The sequence below is a fragment of the Zootoca vivipara genome, chromosome 14 (assembly GCF_963506605.1).
Source record: "Zootoca vivipara chromosome 14, rZooViv1.1, whole genome shotgun sequence".
Lineage (NCBI taxonomy): Eukaryota > Metazoa > Chordata > Lepidosauria > Squamata > Lacertidae > Zootoca > Zootoca vivipara.
This window is the reverse complement of record NC_083289.1, coordinates 28324553-28338085: the sequence shown is the minus strand read 5'-3', so window position 1 is coordinate 28338085 and position 13533 is coordinate 28324553. Positions and strand designations below refer to the sequence as shown.

The window sequence follows — 13533 nt, the reverse complement described above, 5'->3', positions numbered from 1 at the left end:
TTGCCCAAGCCCTCTTCCAAGGTCATCTTCCAAGTCACAATGGGCCACAATGAGCCCACCTCCCTTCTCCAACCTGACATTGCAAAGAACCTCCAGTGTCACGAGGGGGAAACAGTCAAGCAGAGGAGCAAGGTCATAGAGCAGAAAGCAGCAGAGCGCCATCTTGGCCGGCTGATGAGAACTATAGGCTGGAAACGTTTCGTTTTAAAATATTTTTTCAGAGGAGGCGGAACACCAACAGGCTTTGCAGTTAGTCCTGCCCATCGAGGTGGAACCTGACCACAGCCTACCATCCCAGAGTGATACCAAGAACTCTGGGTAGACCAGAGCTGGGGTAGGGGAGAAGGGACAGGGGCAAGGACTCCAAAGGCCAAATGAGCCACTGCTCACCAGGCCCTGAAGAAGCCCAGAACCAAAGCAGAGCCTGAAACTGAACCCAGCGGTGGGAGGAAGGTGGCAGTCTCCTACCTAGAAGACATGGTGCAAACCCTGCTGCGAGTGGCTGTCTTGTGCAAGACGCATGTCAGGAGGGGAAACGTTACTTCCTCTTCCAAGAGGTGTTTTGTCCTCACTCGGTACTCACAAAGGGGCCTTCATGGGCTGTGCTTGAAAGAAAGCCAGGATCTCTGCCCTGAAGGCCTCAAGGTCTAGTTCCCACACCACAGGGCCTGTTCAGGCAAGCAGCGAGCGCTTTGTTCCAAAGGCTGACTGAGGGTCAGCGGTTGCAACACCAGGCCAGCCCTCAAGCAGCTGGGAGGGGGAAATTGGGAGATCCCTTTTCTGCGTCAATGTGGCCTGAATCCTCATGGCACACTTGGCTCGGCCGCACTGGTGCGCACGGCCAGCCTTCACACAGCGAGTCAAAGTGCAGGAAGAGAGAGAGAAGACAACAGCCCTCCTTCGGCAGCTGAAGAAAAGGATCCGCCTGGGCACGCTGCTGCTGCTGCTGCTTCAGAATCTCCAACGGCACATCTGGGAGGATCCTTGCCAGGTGTGTGGAGCCCCATTGTTGTCAGCTGCCAAAACACTGGATCCTCCCCCACCGATAACAAGCCCAGGCACCTGCTGAAAACTCCTGACTGTCAAGCATGTACAAGTCCCTAGCAAGTAACTTGGAGGACATAAGACTGCGAAGCCTCCCAGGATCCCACAGGCATGCAGGGCTGGGGCTCAGAGCTGGAAAAATGGCTAAGGACCAGCATCAGGTTTTAGACTGGGGGATGGGGGGATGGGACCAGCTGCCTAATTTAGATAGTTGCTGGGATTTATCCAGCCTTGATGGTGGGTGTTGCAAAGGGCAGCAGCAGGATACAGGCAGTAAGAGGCAGACGAACCAGGAAGGCACAAGGAGGCAAATGCTAGCCAAGGCAGAAGTATCGGCCCCCAGGAGATGCCCCAGCCATTTGACTCCCAGCTACACAGGGAGGAGGGGCTTGAATCCAGATAGCTGTTGGTTAGAGCATGGTGCTGATAACACCAAGGTCACAGGTTCGATCCCCATATGGGACAGCTGCATATTCCTGCATTTCAGGGGGTCAGACTAGATGATCCTCAAGGTCCCTTCCAACTCTATAATTCTATGAATTCAAGGCAAGTTCAGGGAAGAGGCATTGAGGCAGGGGGCAGCCATCCCTGTCCCCAGAGAGCCTGTGACACCAATGCACTGACAGTTTTACAGACAGAGTTCCATAGACTAAGAGAGTAAAGCTGCAAACCCAGTTGAGCAAGGAAGATGGAAGTCGCCCCCTCCAGTCAAAAAGGCCAAGAGGCCAAGAAATTGGTCTGTGCTTCCTACCATCTCAACTTCATCCTGCTCAGGCAAGCAGGAACCTCTCTATGAAGCAGAAGGGCAAGAGTGGCCCATGGGGGGGAAGCACCTGCTGTTCCACGCCCAAGCAAAAGTGGGCTTTAAAAAAGAAGAAGAAAGACACGGGCTAAGGGGACGGTTATCACAGTACCAAACCTGGCAGTAGTACTCTAGCATTTTTTGGTCTCCACTTTGCTGTCTCGGTAAAGGACCACTGAGAAGCCCTGTGCAATTGGAAGGGGGGACAAAAGGAATCTGTAGCAGGTTGGCGGTGTCTATCATGCCAAGTGTGCTTAAGAAAGGAAGAGAGGCTGCCAAGCCAGGAACTGAGAAACTCTGGGCAGAAGTGCAGCACCTCAAGAAATGCAGACAGGCTGATAAGCACCTGTCCACAGCAATTCAAAGAGAAAATTACAGAAGCTTTAAAAATTTGCTTTGTACACTCCTACTAGGGAAACGGGTGGCGCTACAGGTTAAACCACAGAGCCAGGGCTTGCTGATCAGAAGGTCGGCGGTTTGAATCCCCGCAATGGGGTGAGCTCCTGTTGCTCGGTCCCAGCTCCTGCCAACCTAGCAGTTTGAAAGCACATCAAAGTGCAAGTAGATAAATAGGTACCACTACAGCGGGAAGGTAAACGGCGTTTCCGTGTGCTGCTCTGGTTCGCCAGAAGTGGCTTTGTCATGCTGGCCACATGACCTGGAAGCTCCCTCGGCCAATCACGCAAGATGAGCGCTGCAACCCCAGAGTTGGTCACGCCTAGACCTAATGGTCAGAGGTCCCTTTACCTTTACCTTACACTCCTGCTGGCACATCTGAGATATGAATGAATGAAGTATATGAATGAATATGCACACACAACCAAGCTAACCACCCTCCCAACTCTGGCCAAGCTGGCCGTGGAAGCAGAGAACAGCATTTCAGGCGATGGAAAGGCCTGGCGCTTCCATACAGGAGTCGCTTTTATCAGGCTGTAGAGCAGGAGTCAGCAAACTTTTTCAGCAGGGGGCCGGTCCACTGTTCCTCAGACCTTGTGGGGGGCCGGACTATTTTTTTGGGGGGGGTGAACAAATTCCTATGCCCCACAAATAACCCAGAGATGCATTTTAAATAAAATGACACATTCTACTCATGTAAAAACACAGTGATTTCCAGACCGTCCACAGGCCAGATTTAGAAGGCAATTGGGCTGAATCCGGCCCCCAGGCTTTAGTTTGCCTACCCATGCTGTAGAGCAGGTATGGCCAAACTTGGCCCCCCAGATGTTTTGGGACTACAATTCCCATCATCCCTGACCACTGGGTCCTGTTAGCTAGGGGTAATGGGAGTTGTAGTCCCAAAACATCTGGAAGGCCAAGTTTGGCCATGCCTGCTGTAGAGAGAGGATTTCAAAATGGGAACAAGCTTGGAACTTCTGAATGGCACAGCAGTGGAAACCTTGCATGTCTCAAATGCTGAAAAGTAAAGGGCTCTGCATTGTCCAAGACACTGCACTCTCCAGCCAAGGACTACAAGAACCCTGAATCAGCTGAGCTGGCCCTTCATCCCTTATGACATAGCTTGCACCGAAACAGGGCCAACACCTCACGAGTCCCATGGGATCAAATTACAAGGAGAAGGAACTCCGGCTAACCATTGGGTTGTGGGTACTGTTTGGGGGGGGGTGTTGCTGTGGTGGTGGTTTTTGCATCTTTATTTTAGATCTTATTAGGATTTACATGGAAATTGTTTAAATTGGTTGTGTACTTTTTGATGGTTTTATTGTTTAAGACTACATTTATCATGTTTGTAATTATGAGGGTTTTTTCATGTTGTAAGTCGCCTTGTGCATAGTTTTTTAACTATGGAAAAGAAGCATACAAATAGTATGCATGTATTAGGCAGAACTTCTTCCTGGAGGCATGGACTGTCCAGGCAATGGAGCAGCTGGAAGGTGGCAGACTCATTTCCTTAGAGGTCACCTTTCCGGACAGCGACCTCTGACCAGGGATGCTGCAGTCGAGGACATCCTGCATCATCGCCAGCCGCCCAGGTTTCTTTGGACTGTGAGGATTCTATGAACTTAAGCCTCGAACTGCAACAGCTGCAACCTGGAATTGGCTGTTTATTTGCCAGCAGTTCTGTACATGCCAAGTCTGTTCCCCAAAGGAACAGGTGGTCATCCAGAAAATAAGACTGTCATCCCTCACCCCTCATCCCCAGATCAGCCTGAGGGCAGAAGTGGAAGTTTTTCCTTTGCTGCTCCACAACTACAATGTCCACAAAGCAGAGCCCACTGACACGCCACAGGGCAGATGCTCTTACCAGCCAAAAATACTGACCTCTTGCTGCACATGGCAAAGCAGCAGAACAATCACAAGAGGATACCTGCTAAAACCAATGTTTAGTTTTATTTTTGCAAACTACTTTCACAGATTTTTTCAGGAAACACCACGAGAGCAAGTAAGATAGAACACAATGGGAAAGAGGAATGTCCAAGCACATTTATGACCGCAGCAGGAAATCCAGACAGACACTAAGAATCCAATCAGAGAGTCTCTCACATCCATCGCACACATCAGAACATCTGATCAGAATGATTAATGACCCACAGAAAAATGTTTAAGAGGCTCTCTCTTATTGGCCAATGAAATAAAATGACTCTGTGGGCAGTGTTAATCCATTTGCTATGGCCCATTTCGAAAGTATTTGGTCCCACTACTGATTGACAGGAGGCATCAAAGGGTCTCTCACCTGGCTGCCCGCATCAGATAATTGAACAAGCTGCCTACCCTGTGGATTACAAACAGCATCCACTTCAACAACATTGAGCAAAAAAACCACCACAGCTTCAGGCTCCACAGATTTACTCAATCCAAGGCGAAGTTCACGAAACACTTGAGCCCAGCCAGCTATTTCCCCACAGCTTCTCCACCCTTCAGAGGAGAGCCCTTTGTCAACAGCTTTAAGAGATGGAAAGTAGCTGAGAAGGGCCTAGAGGGCACTTTATTGCCACCTAACCAAACCAAAATTTCTAACTGGAAAGGCATCGCAAATTGCAGAAACACAAAGCCACTTGCAAGGCTGCAGGCTCTGCACTTTGGGCCCGGAAGAAAGAAAGGAGGGAGGAAAACGTGAGTCACTTCCTCATCTCATTCTTGGCCCAACAGTTCCTGTCATATTAGGGAGAGAGAGAGAGAGAGGAAGGAGGTGGTTAGGGTCAACCACATCGCACAAACTTGGGCAGCAAATGTTGCTGGTGGGGGGTGAATTCATGGGAGCTCAGAGCCAGGGATTCCCCATCAGCCCAAATCTCAGGTGCTGCTTGGAAGGGAGACCAGACACCAGCCTGGCAAGTGGAGATAACCCCTTGCTCTGGTTCCTGTTCCAGGGCTTGCCTTGTCACAGAAAAGGCTCCCAAGAAGCCTCAAGGGGGCAGGGAGCAAGATGTTCAGAGAAAGATACTCCAGGGCAAGGCTTCTTGGTGGCTCCACTCATGGGCGTACCCAGGATCAAAACTAGGGGGGGGCAAGGGGAGGGGCCAAGGTACGGAAGGGGAGGGGCCACAAAGTGGGCGGGAACGGCGAACTCGCGCTCCGCCGGGCTGTGCCCCTCCCTAGAAGCAGGGCTGGTGGGCGGAGGCGGAGCCCAGCCCAGCGGAGCACGAGTTCAGTGTTCCCGCCCGCCGCGCCGCGCTCTCTGGTTCCCCGCCGCGCTTGGCCTTGCCAGAGGGCGCGCCAGGGAGCTGGAGGGAGGATGCGGCGCGGCGCGGCGGGAATGGCGAACTCGCGCTCCGCCGGGCTGTGCTCCGCCTCTGCCCACCAGCCCTGCTTCTAGAGTAGGGCAGCTGCCCTAACTTGCCCCGTGGTGGGTACGCCCTTGGCTCCACTCCACCTTGGGAAGGTCTCTGGGTTTGAGCCACAGCACTTCCAAGGCAGAACTGGGGAACAGACCACTTCCTGAAATCCTGGGCTTGCCTTGTAAACAACCCTGGGCTAGATGGGCCAATGGTATGAGGCAGCTTCCTCTCTTCCTAGAGCAGGAGAACCTGAACTGCCTCTGGACCATAAGACATCATCAATCCACCTCAAGCATCTGCAAAAGCAGTGTTGAACCTGCTCTTAGATCCTCTCCACTCGTATAGTTCCATGGTCAGTTCAGAGATCAAACGCAACACATAACCAACCCCAAAATACTCTTGATACACCCCCCCCCTCATCGCAGGAAGCACCTTCCCTATTAAACCCCAAGCTTCCCTCACCTTCTGACATATCCCACAAACCTGATTTATCTTCCAGGCTATTAACCACTACCCTTTCGCTTTCGTATCCAGCAGTGTTATTATTCTGCCCCATAATCACGCTCATTAATTTGGCGATCACATGCAGATTTACGCTTAAAATATTATAACTTTCCAGAGCAGTTTCAGATGATACGAAAATATGGTTTCTTTGAAAGCAAATGGAGTAAAAAGAGGTCAAAAATAATCCACTGGGAACTGCAGGTGGGAGTGGCACAGCCAAAGAGAAAGCAACGGACCAGCTTAATTGGCCTGTCTCTAGGTGCCAGAAAACGGGGCAGCTGTTTCTGCAAAAGGCTAGGCCTGGCAACAAAGCAGCAGGTCGAACTGCTCAGGGATGCTCTGTTCCTCCCTCCACCCCAGTTGGAAGCTGCAATGAGCACCACTGGTGGTTTGAGCCAATGATACCCCTTGGGCATGTTAGCAGCATGGGGCTCACCACCCCTCTGAAAGGTCCCCTTACCTCTTGGCTTCCTCCAGGTGGCAAAGATATTCATAGGCCACGTTCTGCCGTCTCCGCTCATCCATCTCTTCTGCAGTCATCCTCTCATTATCCAGGACAGCTGCAAAAAGACAGGACAGGGTCAGTCCAGGGAAGCCAGAAGGCCCCGAGGCAAAGGGCAGCTCAGCAGGGGGTCGTCCCCAAGTGGGAGGTGTTGGGAGCTGAAGGAACAAAGCCTCACTGGGTGCCCAGAAGCACCCAAGGTCCGGCACCCCACCCACTCCCCCAAACAGGACAGGTAGTGCCAAGGTTTTTTTTTCTTTTTTTGAGTGGCTCACCTGTCCCCTCCAAGTCAATACAAGCAACAAATGGGGAGTCAACTCCCCTATACCACTTTGCTATGTATTTAATTTAAAGCATTTTTACCCACCCTCTCACCCCTTAGGCAAGAGGATTGCCAGGGTTGCCTTGTTTGCAAAAACCAGGAGCTGGAGAATTTTAACTGCAGATTCACCTAACAGACTCCCCTGGGAAGATGCTCGCCAACCAAAAGCACAGCGCAGGGAGCATCCTGCCCACTCTGGAAAGTAGGAAAATAAGGCAGAGGCCCCAGGCTCCAACAGAGGAGGAAGCTAGCCCAGATAACCAGTCCAAGGGCAGACTTGCCAGGTGCACACGCCTGCTGCGACAACAAGATGAACAGTTTACATTCAGTGTGCTCCCTTCCTCCCCTCCAGAACTGCCACAAATAAAAAAACCAAACTGATGGCAACATAAAGCCACTGCACTGCCTGAAACTGAAAGTTCTTCTGAGACTTCCTGACTGTGCTCACAACCATTCACAAGAAATAGACAAACTAACCCCATGCCTTGGGGGGAGACAAGACACAAAGCAATGACTATCGAAGAGGCAGCGAGAGTGGCTGGGGCAACCCAGTCACATGGGCAGAGTACAAATAAATTATTATTATTATTAATTATCATCATCATCCTCTCTTTGCTCAACAAGGCGGCTTACTAACTGAATGTTATAATACAGTAATTACAGCATCCTGGTTTGCCATGAAACAGAGCCATTCCAAATCCTGTAAGCAAAAAGCAGACTTGGGGCCCTGGAGCCCACATGCCTTTTGCACCAGACAAGGAGTCTTGCGACACCTTTAAAGGCCAACACCTGAGATTCTGCACTACAGAACCACTTGATTTGAGGCAAAGTGAGCTTTTGTGAAATGGGCGGGGCTTCTCAGTGGCACTTCCTGTATAAAACTTTGAGATCTTGACCAGTCAGTGCCCGGAACCTTCCAGACGCATGGGAGGGTAGTTTGTGAGCAGAAATGTGTTTCTCCATGAGTCAGAAAAGGAACGGTCCAGCCAGACTGAAGCATGTGGACGCTCTGCTGACTCCTCTGGGAGAATAGAGCAAAGGGCACCTTGCCTCCCTGAATCTAAAAATACCAGGCTGTTTGGTTGAGAGTGGTAAATATTCATAATTTGACAGATCGTAACATTTGCAACACTTTGCCTCAGGTGTAAGATCCCCACTGATTCCCTTTGCATAGGAAAGTCAGCTTTAATTCAGTGACTTTGGTAACAGTCCCATGCTCCACATTTTAAAAAGTATCCATCAAATCAAATCTAAGGCTATAATGGCAGGGTGATGAGGACCTCCAGTGGGAGGGTACTCCACAGCACGAGCCCCACAACCAAAAAGGCCCTGCTCCTTAGAACCACTGCTGCAGGACCCAAGATAATAGCTGTTAAGAGAGTGGAATGGTGTCCCTCGGGAAGTTGTGGACTCTCCTACCTTGGAGGTTTTTAAGGAGATGTTGGATGGCCATCTGTCATGGATGCTCTAGCTGAGATTCCTGCACTGCAGGGGGTTGGACTAGATGACCATTGGGTCCCTCCCAGCTCCACAATTCTATGATATTTTACAAGTGCACATTATATTCCCAGGCAACTATTTAAATCAGAGGATCCCAAAATGCTTCAGTCATCTGGATGAGACAATCCTGACACCCTTTGAGCAGCCAGGATGAGCAAGACTTGCACACAAGATGCTCCAGTTCCAACCCTGGAGCTGAAAAGTCCTGGCTCAGATTACAGCTGCATGCTGTAATTGACAAACTACAGTTCCCATGATTATTTCTTTTGGGGGGGGGTGTTTAAATGGATAGTATATATACACCCACATATGCCTCACTGTCTCTAACAGAGTCATCCACTCCTACCTGCTGGGCCAATTCCAGGTAGAGGTTTGGGGGTACTTCTGTCCCGTGACATTTGCCATTATGCCCCCATGTTTTTCAACCTTTATGTGAAGCTACTGAATGAGCTCATCCACTGGTGAAAACCAGATCAATCAGGCAAGGGTTTGGAAACAATAATGGACTGGATGAGGCCCAATAAACTGAAAAGCCAACCTGACAAGGTAGAAGAACCGTCTGACAGCTTTGTGTGTCCATGATGGTGTTCCACATGCTCTGGAGGGGCTGTACTCTCCCTAAAGCAGGGGTCCCCAGCATTTCTGGGCCCAGGGATATATTTTTAAAAAATCTAAGAGCTGTCAGGGCCACCACAAAGTACCCATTTCACAGAAGAAAAACTGGTGATGCTCATAAACATTCCCTGCAACAGACAAACCCCACTGTCTGCGAATCGTTCCAAGGCCTATGGATGAAGGGTGGTATACAAATTTAATAAATAATAGTAATAGCCCCCTTTGCACCTCACCAGCCAGGCCTAATTCTATAGCCGGCAGTTCCAGAGCCGCCAAAGAGGAATCTCTCCCTGCTGCCAGCTTTGAAACTATGCCTGGAGAGATAGGAAAGGACAGAGCCACCATCCTTATTGCCCGGAGACAGATCCTGTGGCTGTTTTTGATGCTGCCATTTCCTGGCAGTTTGGCATAGCAGGAACTGGGCAGCAGCATTATTCACACAGCCCACCCACAAAAAGTAGCAGCAATGACTTCTGAAAGAATGTGGGTTTTAAAGTAAGGCTTTCACATTCATTAACCCCACTGCTGTCACCAGTACAGTACAGTACAGAGAGCCAGGCTGCTGGGGGGGGGGGGAATCCAGGTTCAGATCCCCATCAGCCCAAAAGTTCATTGGCTGACTCCAGGTCAGCCCTGTCTCTCAGCCTAACCTACCTCACAGGGTTGTTAGGAGGATAAAATGGGGTAGGGAGAACCTTCAGGTCTTTGCAGGAATGCTGGCAAACAATGTAAACTGGACAGCTCATTTCCCCCACTTTCTACATGGAAAGGGTAGCTTGGATTAGCAGGCAGAAATCCAACAGGTTATAGCAAAGGTTCAGCTCTTTAACTTGCTCCCCCCCACCCACTCAGACCCACTTCCAGCCTAAACTCAGCACTCAGCTGCAGGCAGAAACATTGAGCCTCATCCACTTGCATAAAGGGATGTCATCCACAGAGTTCACAAGAAACAGGGAACACACAGTCCCCTGAGCCCGGCCACACTGAAATATTGGGACTCTTCCAATGTTTTCTATGGGAAGCTCTCAATACTTTCCTGGGATGCCAAGCTGTCTCTTACAAAATGTGAGGGTGGCTAAGCACTGCCTCTCTGGTCTGACACCTTTTGCATCTAGTCCAGCCCTGAAACTCCTCACAGAAACCAGCGAGTTATCCGCTGACGCCCACGTGGAAAGGTAGACTGCCCTCAACCATGGAGGCTCAAAGACACCCGCTTGATTCGCCTAAACTAAAGGCTGCCACCCTGCTCGGTGGGAGCCAAGCCTCCTGCGCTTGGTGAAGCGAGGCATCCATGGAGCTGGGAGAACGGGCAGTTCGTGCCGAGGACCCGCCCCAGGAGCTGCACGTCGCCGCCCTTCCTGCTCGGGGAGGGGAGCGGTCCTTACCCCGCCCCATGGCCCCTAAAATCGGGCCTCCTCCTCTTCCTCCCCCCTCCCTGGCCCTCCCGGGAAAAGAAAGAGCGCGAGAGAAAGCGACTGCTTCGCTCAAAGATGCCCAACAGGGGACCCAGCCCGTGACCCCGCGAAAAGCGACAGCGCGTGCAAACGAGCCCGAGAGAAACGCGCGCCGCTCAGCGAGGCAGGCTGTTCACACGATCAATCCGGGGCGCGCTGCTTCCCGCCCGCCCGCCCGCCATGTTGAGGGGGCGATGGGGAGGCAGGGGGCGCGGAGACTTTCACAGCGGGCCCGGCTTCCTGCTCGCCCAAATAAACCCACAGCCCCGGGCCAAGCGAGCCAGCGTTCTCCTTCCCTGCCAGCCGGAACGATTCCTTCGGGCCCGGTAAAGGCTGTGCCTGGGCACCAGCTCCAACAAAGCGGCCCCGGCGGAGGAAGAGGAGGAGACGCTGGCACTAAACCGACGGCCCGAGGCATCTCTCAAGCCGCAAGCAACGCGCCCTTCCCTCCCTCGGCCCGAGACTCACAGCCGTAGTGGGGCCGGGCCACGCCCGCCCCGTCGATCTCCTCCGGGGTGGCCATGAGGACGAGCCAAGGCAGAGGGAGCGGCGGCGGTTCCGTCTAGTCGGAGCCCGTCGGTCGTCCGGCTGCTGCTGTTTCTCAGGCTGTGGCGGCTGCTCGGAACGCGGGAGGGGAGTGTCCGCTCCGTCCGTTGGGCGGCGGCGAGGAGGTGGAGGCGGAGGGGAAGGCGGTAGGGAGCGGCCGCCCGTTCTTCTTCCTGGCGCGGCGGCGGCGCTGTCGGGCCAGCCCAGCGGGGTGTGTCTCCGGCTGCACCTCCCAGCCCAACCAGCTTGGCAGGAGCCTCCGCCAGGTCGCCCCGCCCAGTGGGCACTTGCTGGAAGAAGCGGCGGCTGGAGCCTCTCCGGGGAGCGCCGCAGCGGGGAAAGGGCCTCCCACCGGAGAAGAGCCGGAGAGGCGATGCACGGTCCCTTTCCTGAATACGCGCGATTCCACAGAGAACCTCCATGTCCAGAGGCAGGATACCCCGCTGTTGCCGACGAGGAAGGTCCTGCCTTCGTATTGCCCCGCTTCCCTGTTACGTCTCCGGGCTAGCTGCTTTTGGAAACAGGACACTGGGGCAAAGGGACCCATTTGGGAAGCGGGGGCGGTGTTCTGCCCCGTTGCAGTTTGCAACTCTGCATTGCCAACTCCTCGCCCAGTGCAGCCGCGAAGGAGCTGCAGGAAACAGGCGGACGCCACCACGGAGCGAGCTGCCTCCGCTTCCTCGGGAAGGAGGGAGCCCCACCAATATAAAGGCAGCTCCAGGGCGATCTAGTTATACCATGCGGGGATGAGAGGCATTGGAGGGCTTCAGCCCTGCTCGGCAGCAAATCGGTTGCTTGTTCCCTGAGGAAGGAGGAGACATTCTGCGCATGTTCGGGGGTGGGGATGGCACCTCAAAGCGGGAGGAATCAAACTCACAACGGGGCACATTGATAGAAGTGGGGCGGAGAAGGTTCGTTTCCTTTAATGATGGCAGATTTTTGCGAACCTACCCACGAAGAAACTAGGCCGTTTTTCGGTTTCCTGGAATTTTTTTTCTTCCCTCATAGGAGCTATGCCGAGGAGTCTTCGCCCCCCCCTAAAATATTTGAGGGGCCCAGCTCCCCCCCAGTTGATGGTCATTGACATTCAAATAGTGAGCCTGCACCCTGTCATTGATCGATTATGCGGGGCGGGGCTTGCCTCCCCCCCCCAATATTTTGTTCAAGTTCGCAACCGTGCCAACTGGAAACCATAAGAAAAATTCAGATTTTTTATTGTTAGGTAGCAACAGTGCTTTTTTTTCTTTAAAAAATGTTTAGGGGTACTCTCATTTTCCTACTCATATTGAAATACTGCTCGTCAATGAGGCCAATCTTAGATTTACAAAATGTTTAGGGGTATGTGTCCCCCTGCGTCCCCCCAGAAAAAAAGCGCTGGGTAGCAATCTCTCTCACACAACACACTTACACATGCGCGTGTAACAGCCAATATCTCAGCCGATGTCTTTGTAACTCGATGTCTGATTTAAACCTCCGGATATATTATTTCAGGCTACAAAAGTTTTTAAAATGACTCTGCAAATGCAGTCAGTCCACCATCGTTCTCTGAGAGCTGCTTATGATACCCTCTAGAGTTTCCATATTTCAAAAAGTGAAAATCCGGACACAAACGCGGGGGGGGGGGTCAAAATCGTGTCTCCACTAATGGGATTCCCCTATATATCTGTCAAGCGGGTGGAAAGTGTTTCTTTTTTTACATAGCCACGTGCAGTTCACCTGTGATTGTGGATGTCATTGCTGCCCCCCCCCGTGGCACCATGGGTTGTAGGCGGGGGGGGGCAGCTGCTGCCCCCAAATCAAATAAATAAAAGTATTGCAGTTTTCAAAGAGCAATTTAAAGAGCATTTTATGAGCATCATTGAAGGGTTGGAAAGATTATCACTAGAAGGAAATGGCAGCAGGAGGAAATGGACATTCCAGCTAGCTAGATTCTGCTGCCACCAAAGCTCAATACATCGTTGCTGCCGCTCTGTTAGCCAAATATTCTGCCTTATTGGAACCCGTGGTAAATGCCCTAGTGTTCAAACGACGAGTTCTTTGTAATTCTGCAAAATATACTCGTTAACAGCAAGAGCTGGACCATAACTCGTTAACCGTGAGAGCTGGACCATTAAGAAGGCTGATCGCCGAATAATTGATGCTTTTGAATTATGGTGCTGGAGGAGACTCTTGAGAGTCCCATGGACTGCAAGAAGATCAAACCTATCCATTCTGAAGGAAATCAGCCCTGAGTGCTCACTGGAAGGACAGATCGTGAAGCTGAGGCTCCAATACTTTGGCCATCTCATGAGAAGAGAAGGCTCCCTGGAAAAAACCCTGATGCTGGGAAAGATTGAGGTCACAATGCTGGGAAAGACTGAGGTCACAAGGAGAAGGGGACGACAGAGGACGAGATGGTTGGACAGTGTTCTCGAAGCTACCAACATGAGTCTAACCAAACTGCGTGAGGCAGTGGAAGACAGGAGTGTCTGGCGTGCTCTGGCTCTGGTCCATGGGGTCACAAAGAG

General features: G+C 51.9%; 1 protein-coding gene across 1 annotated transcript in view; it reads right to left on the bottom strand.

Annotated features, from left to right (window-relative positions):
* The window catches only part of IQGAP1 (IQ motif containing GTPase activating protein 1), a 49757-nt gene extending 38532 nt beyond the window's left edge, over nucleotides 1–11225 (bottom strand). The window contains exons 1-2 of the mRNA XM_035131009.2: nucleotides 10949–11225; nucleotides 6548–6647 (exon numbers count right to left, since the gene is read on the bottom strand). Of these exons, the coding sequence (XP_034986900.1) occupies nucleotides 6548–6647; nucleotides 10949–11003 (155 nt within the window). The 5' untranslated portion in view covers nucleotides 11004–11225. The remainder of the gene's footprint in view (nucleotides 1–6547; nucleotides 6648–10948) is intronic.
* Between the last annotated feature and the right edge of the window lie 2308 nt (nucleotides 11226–13533).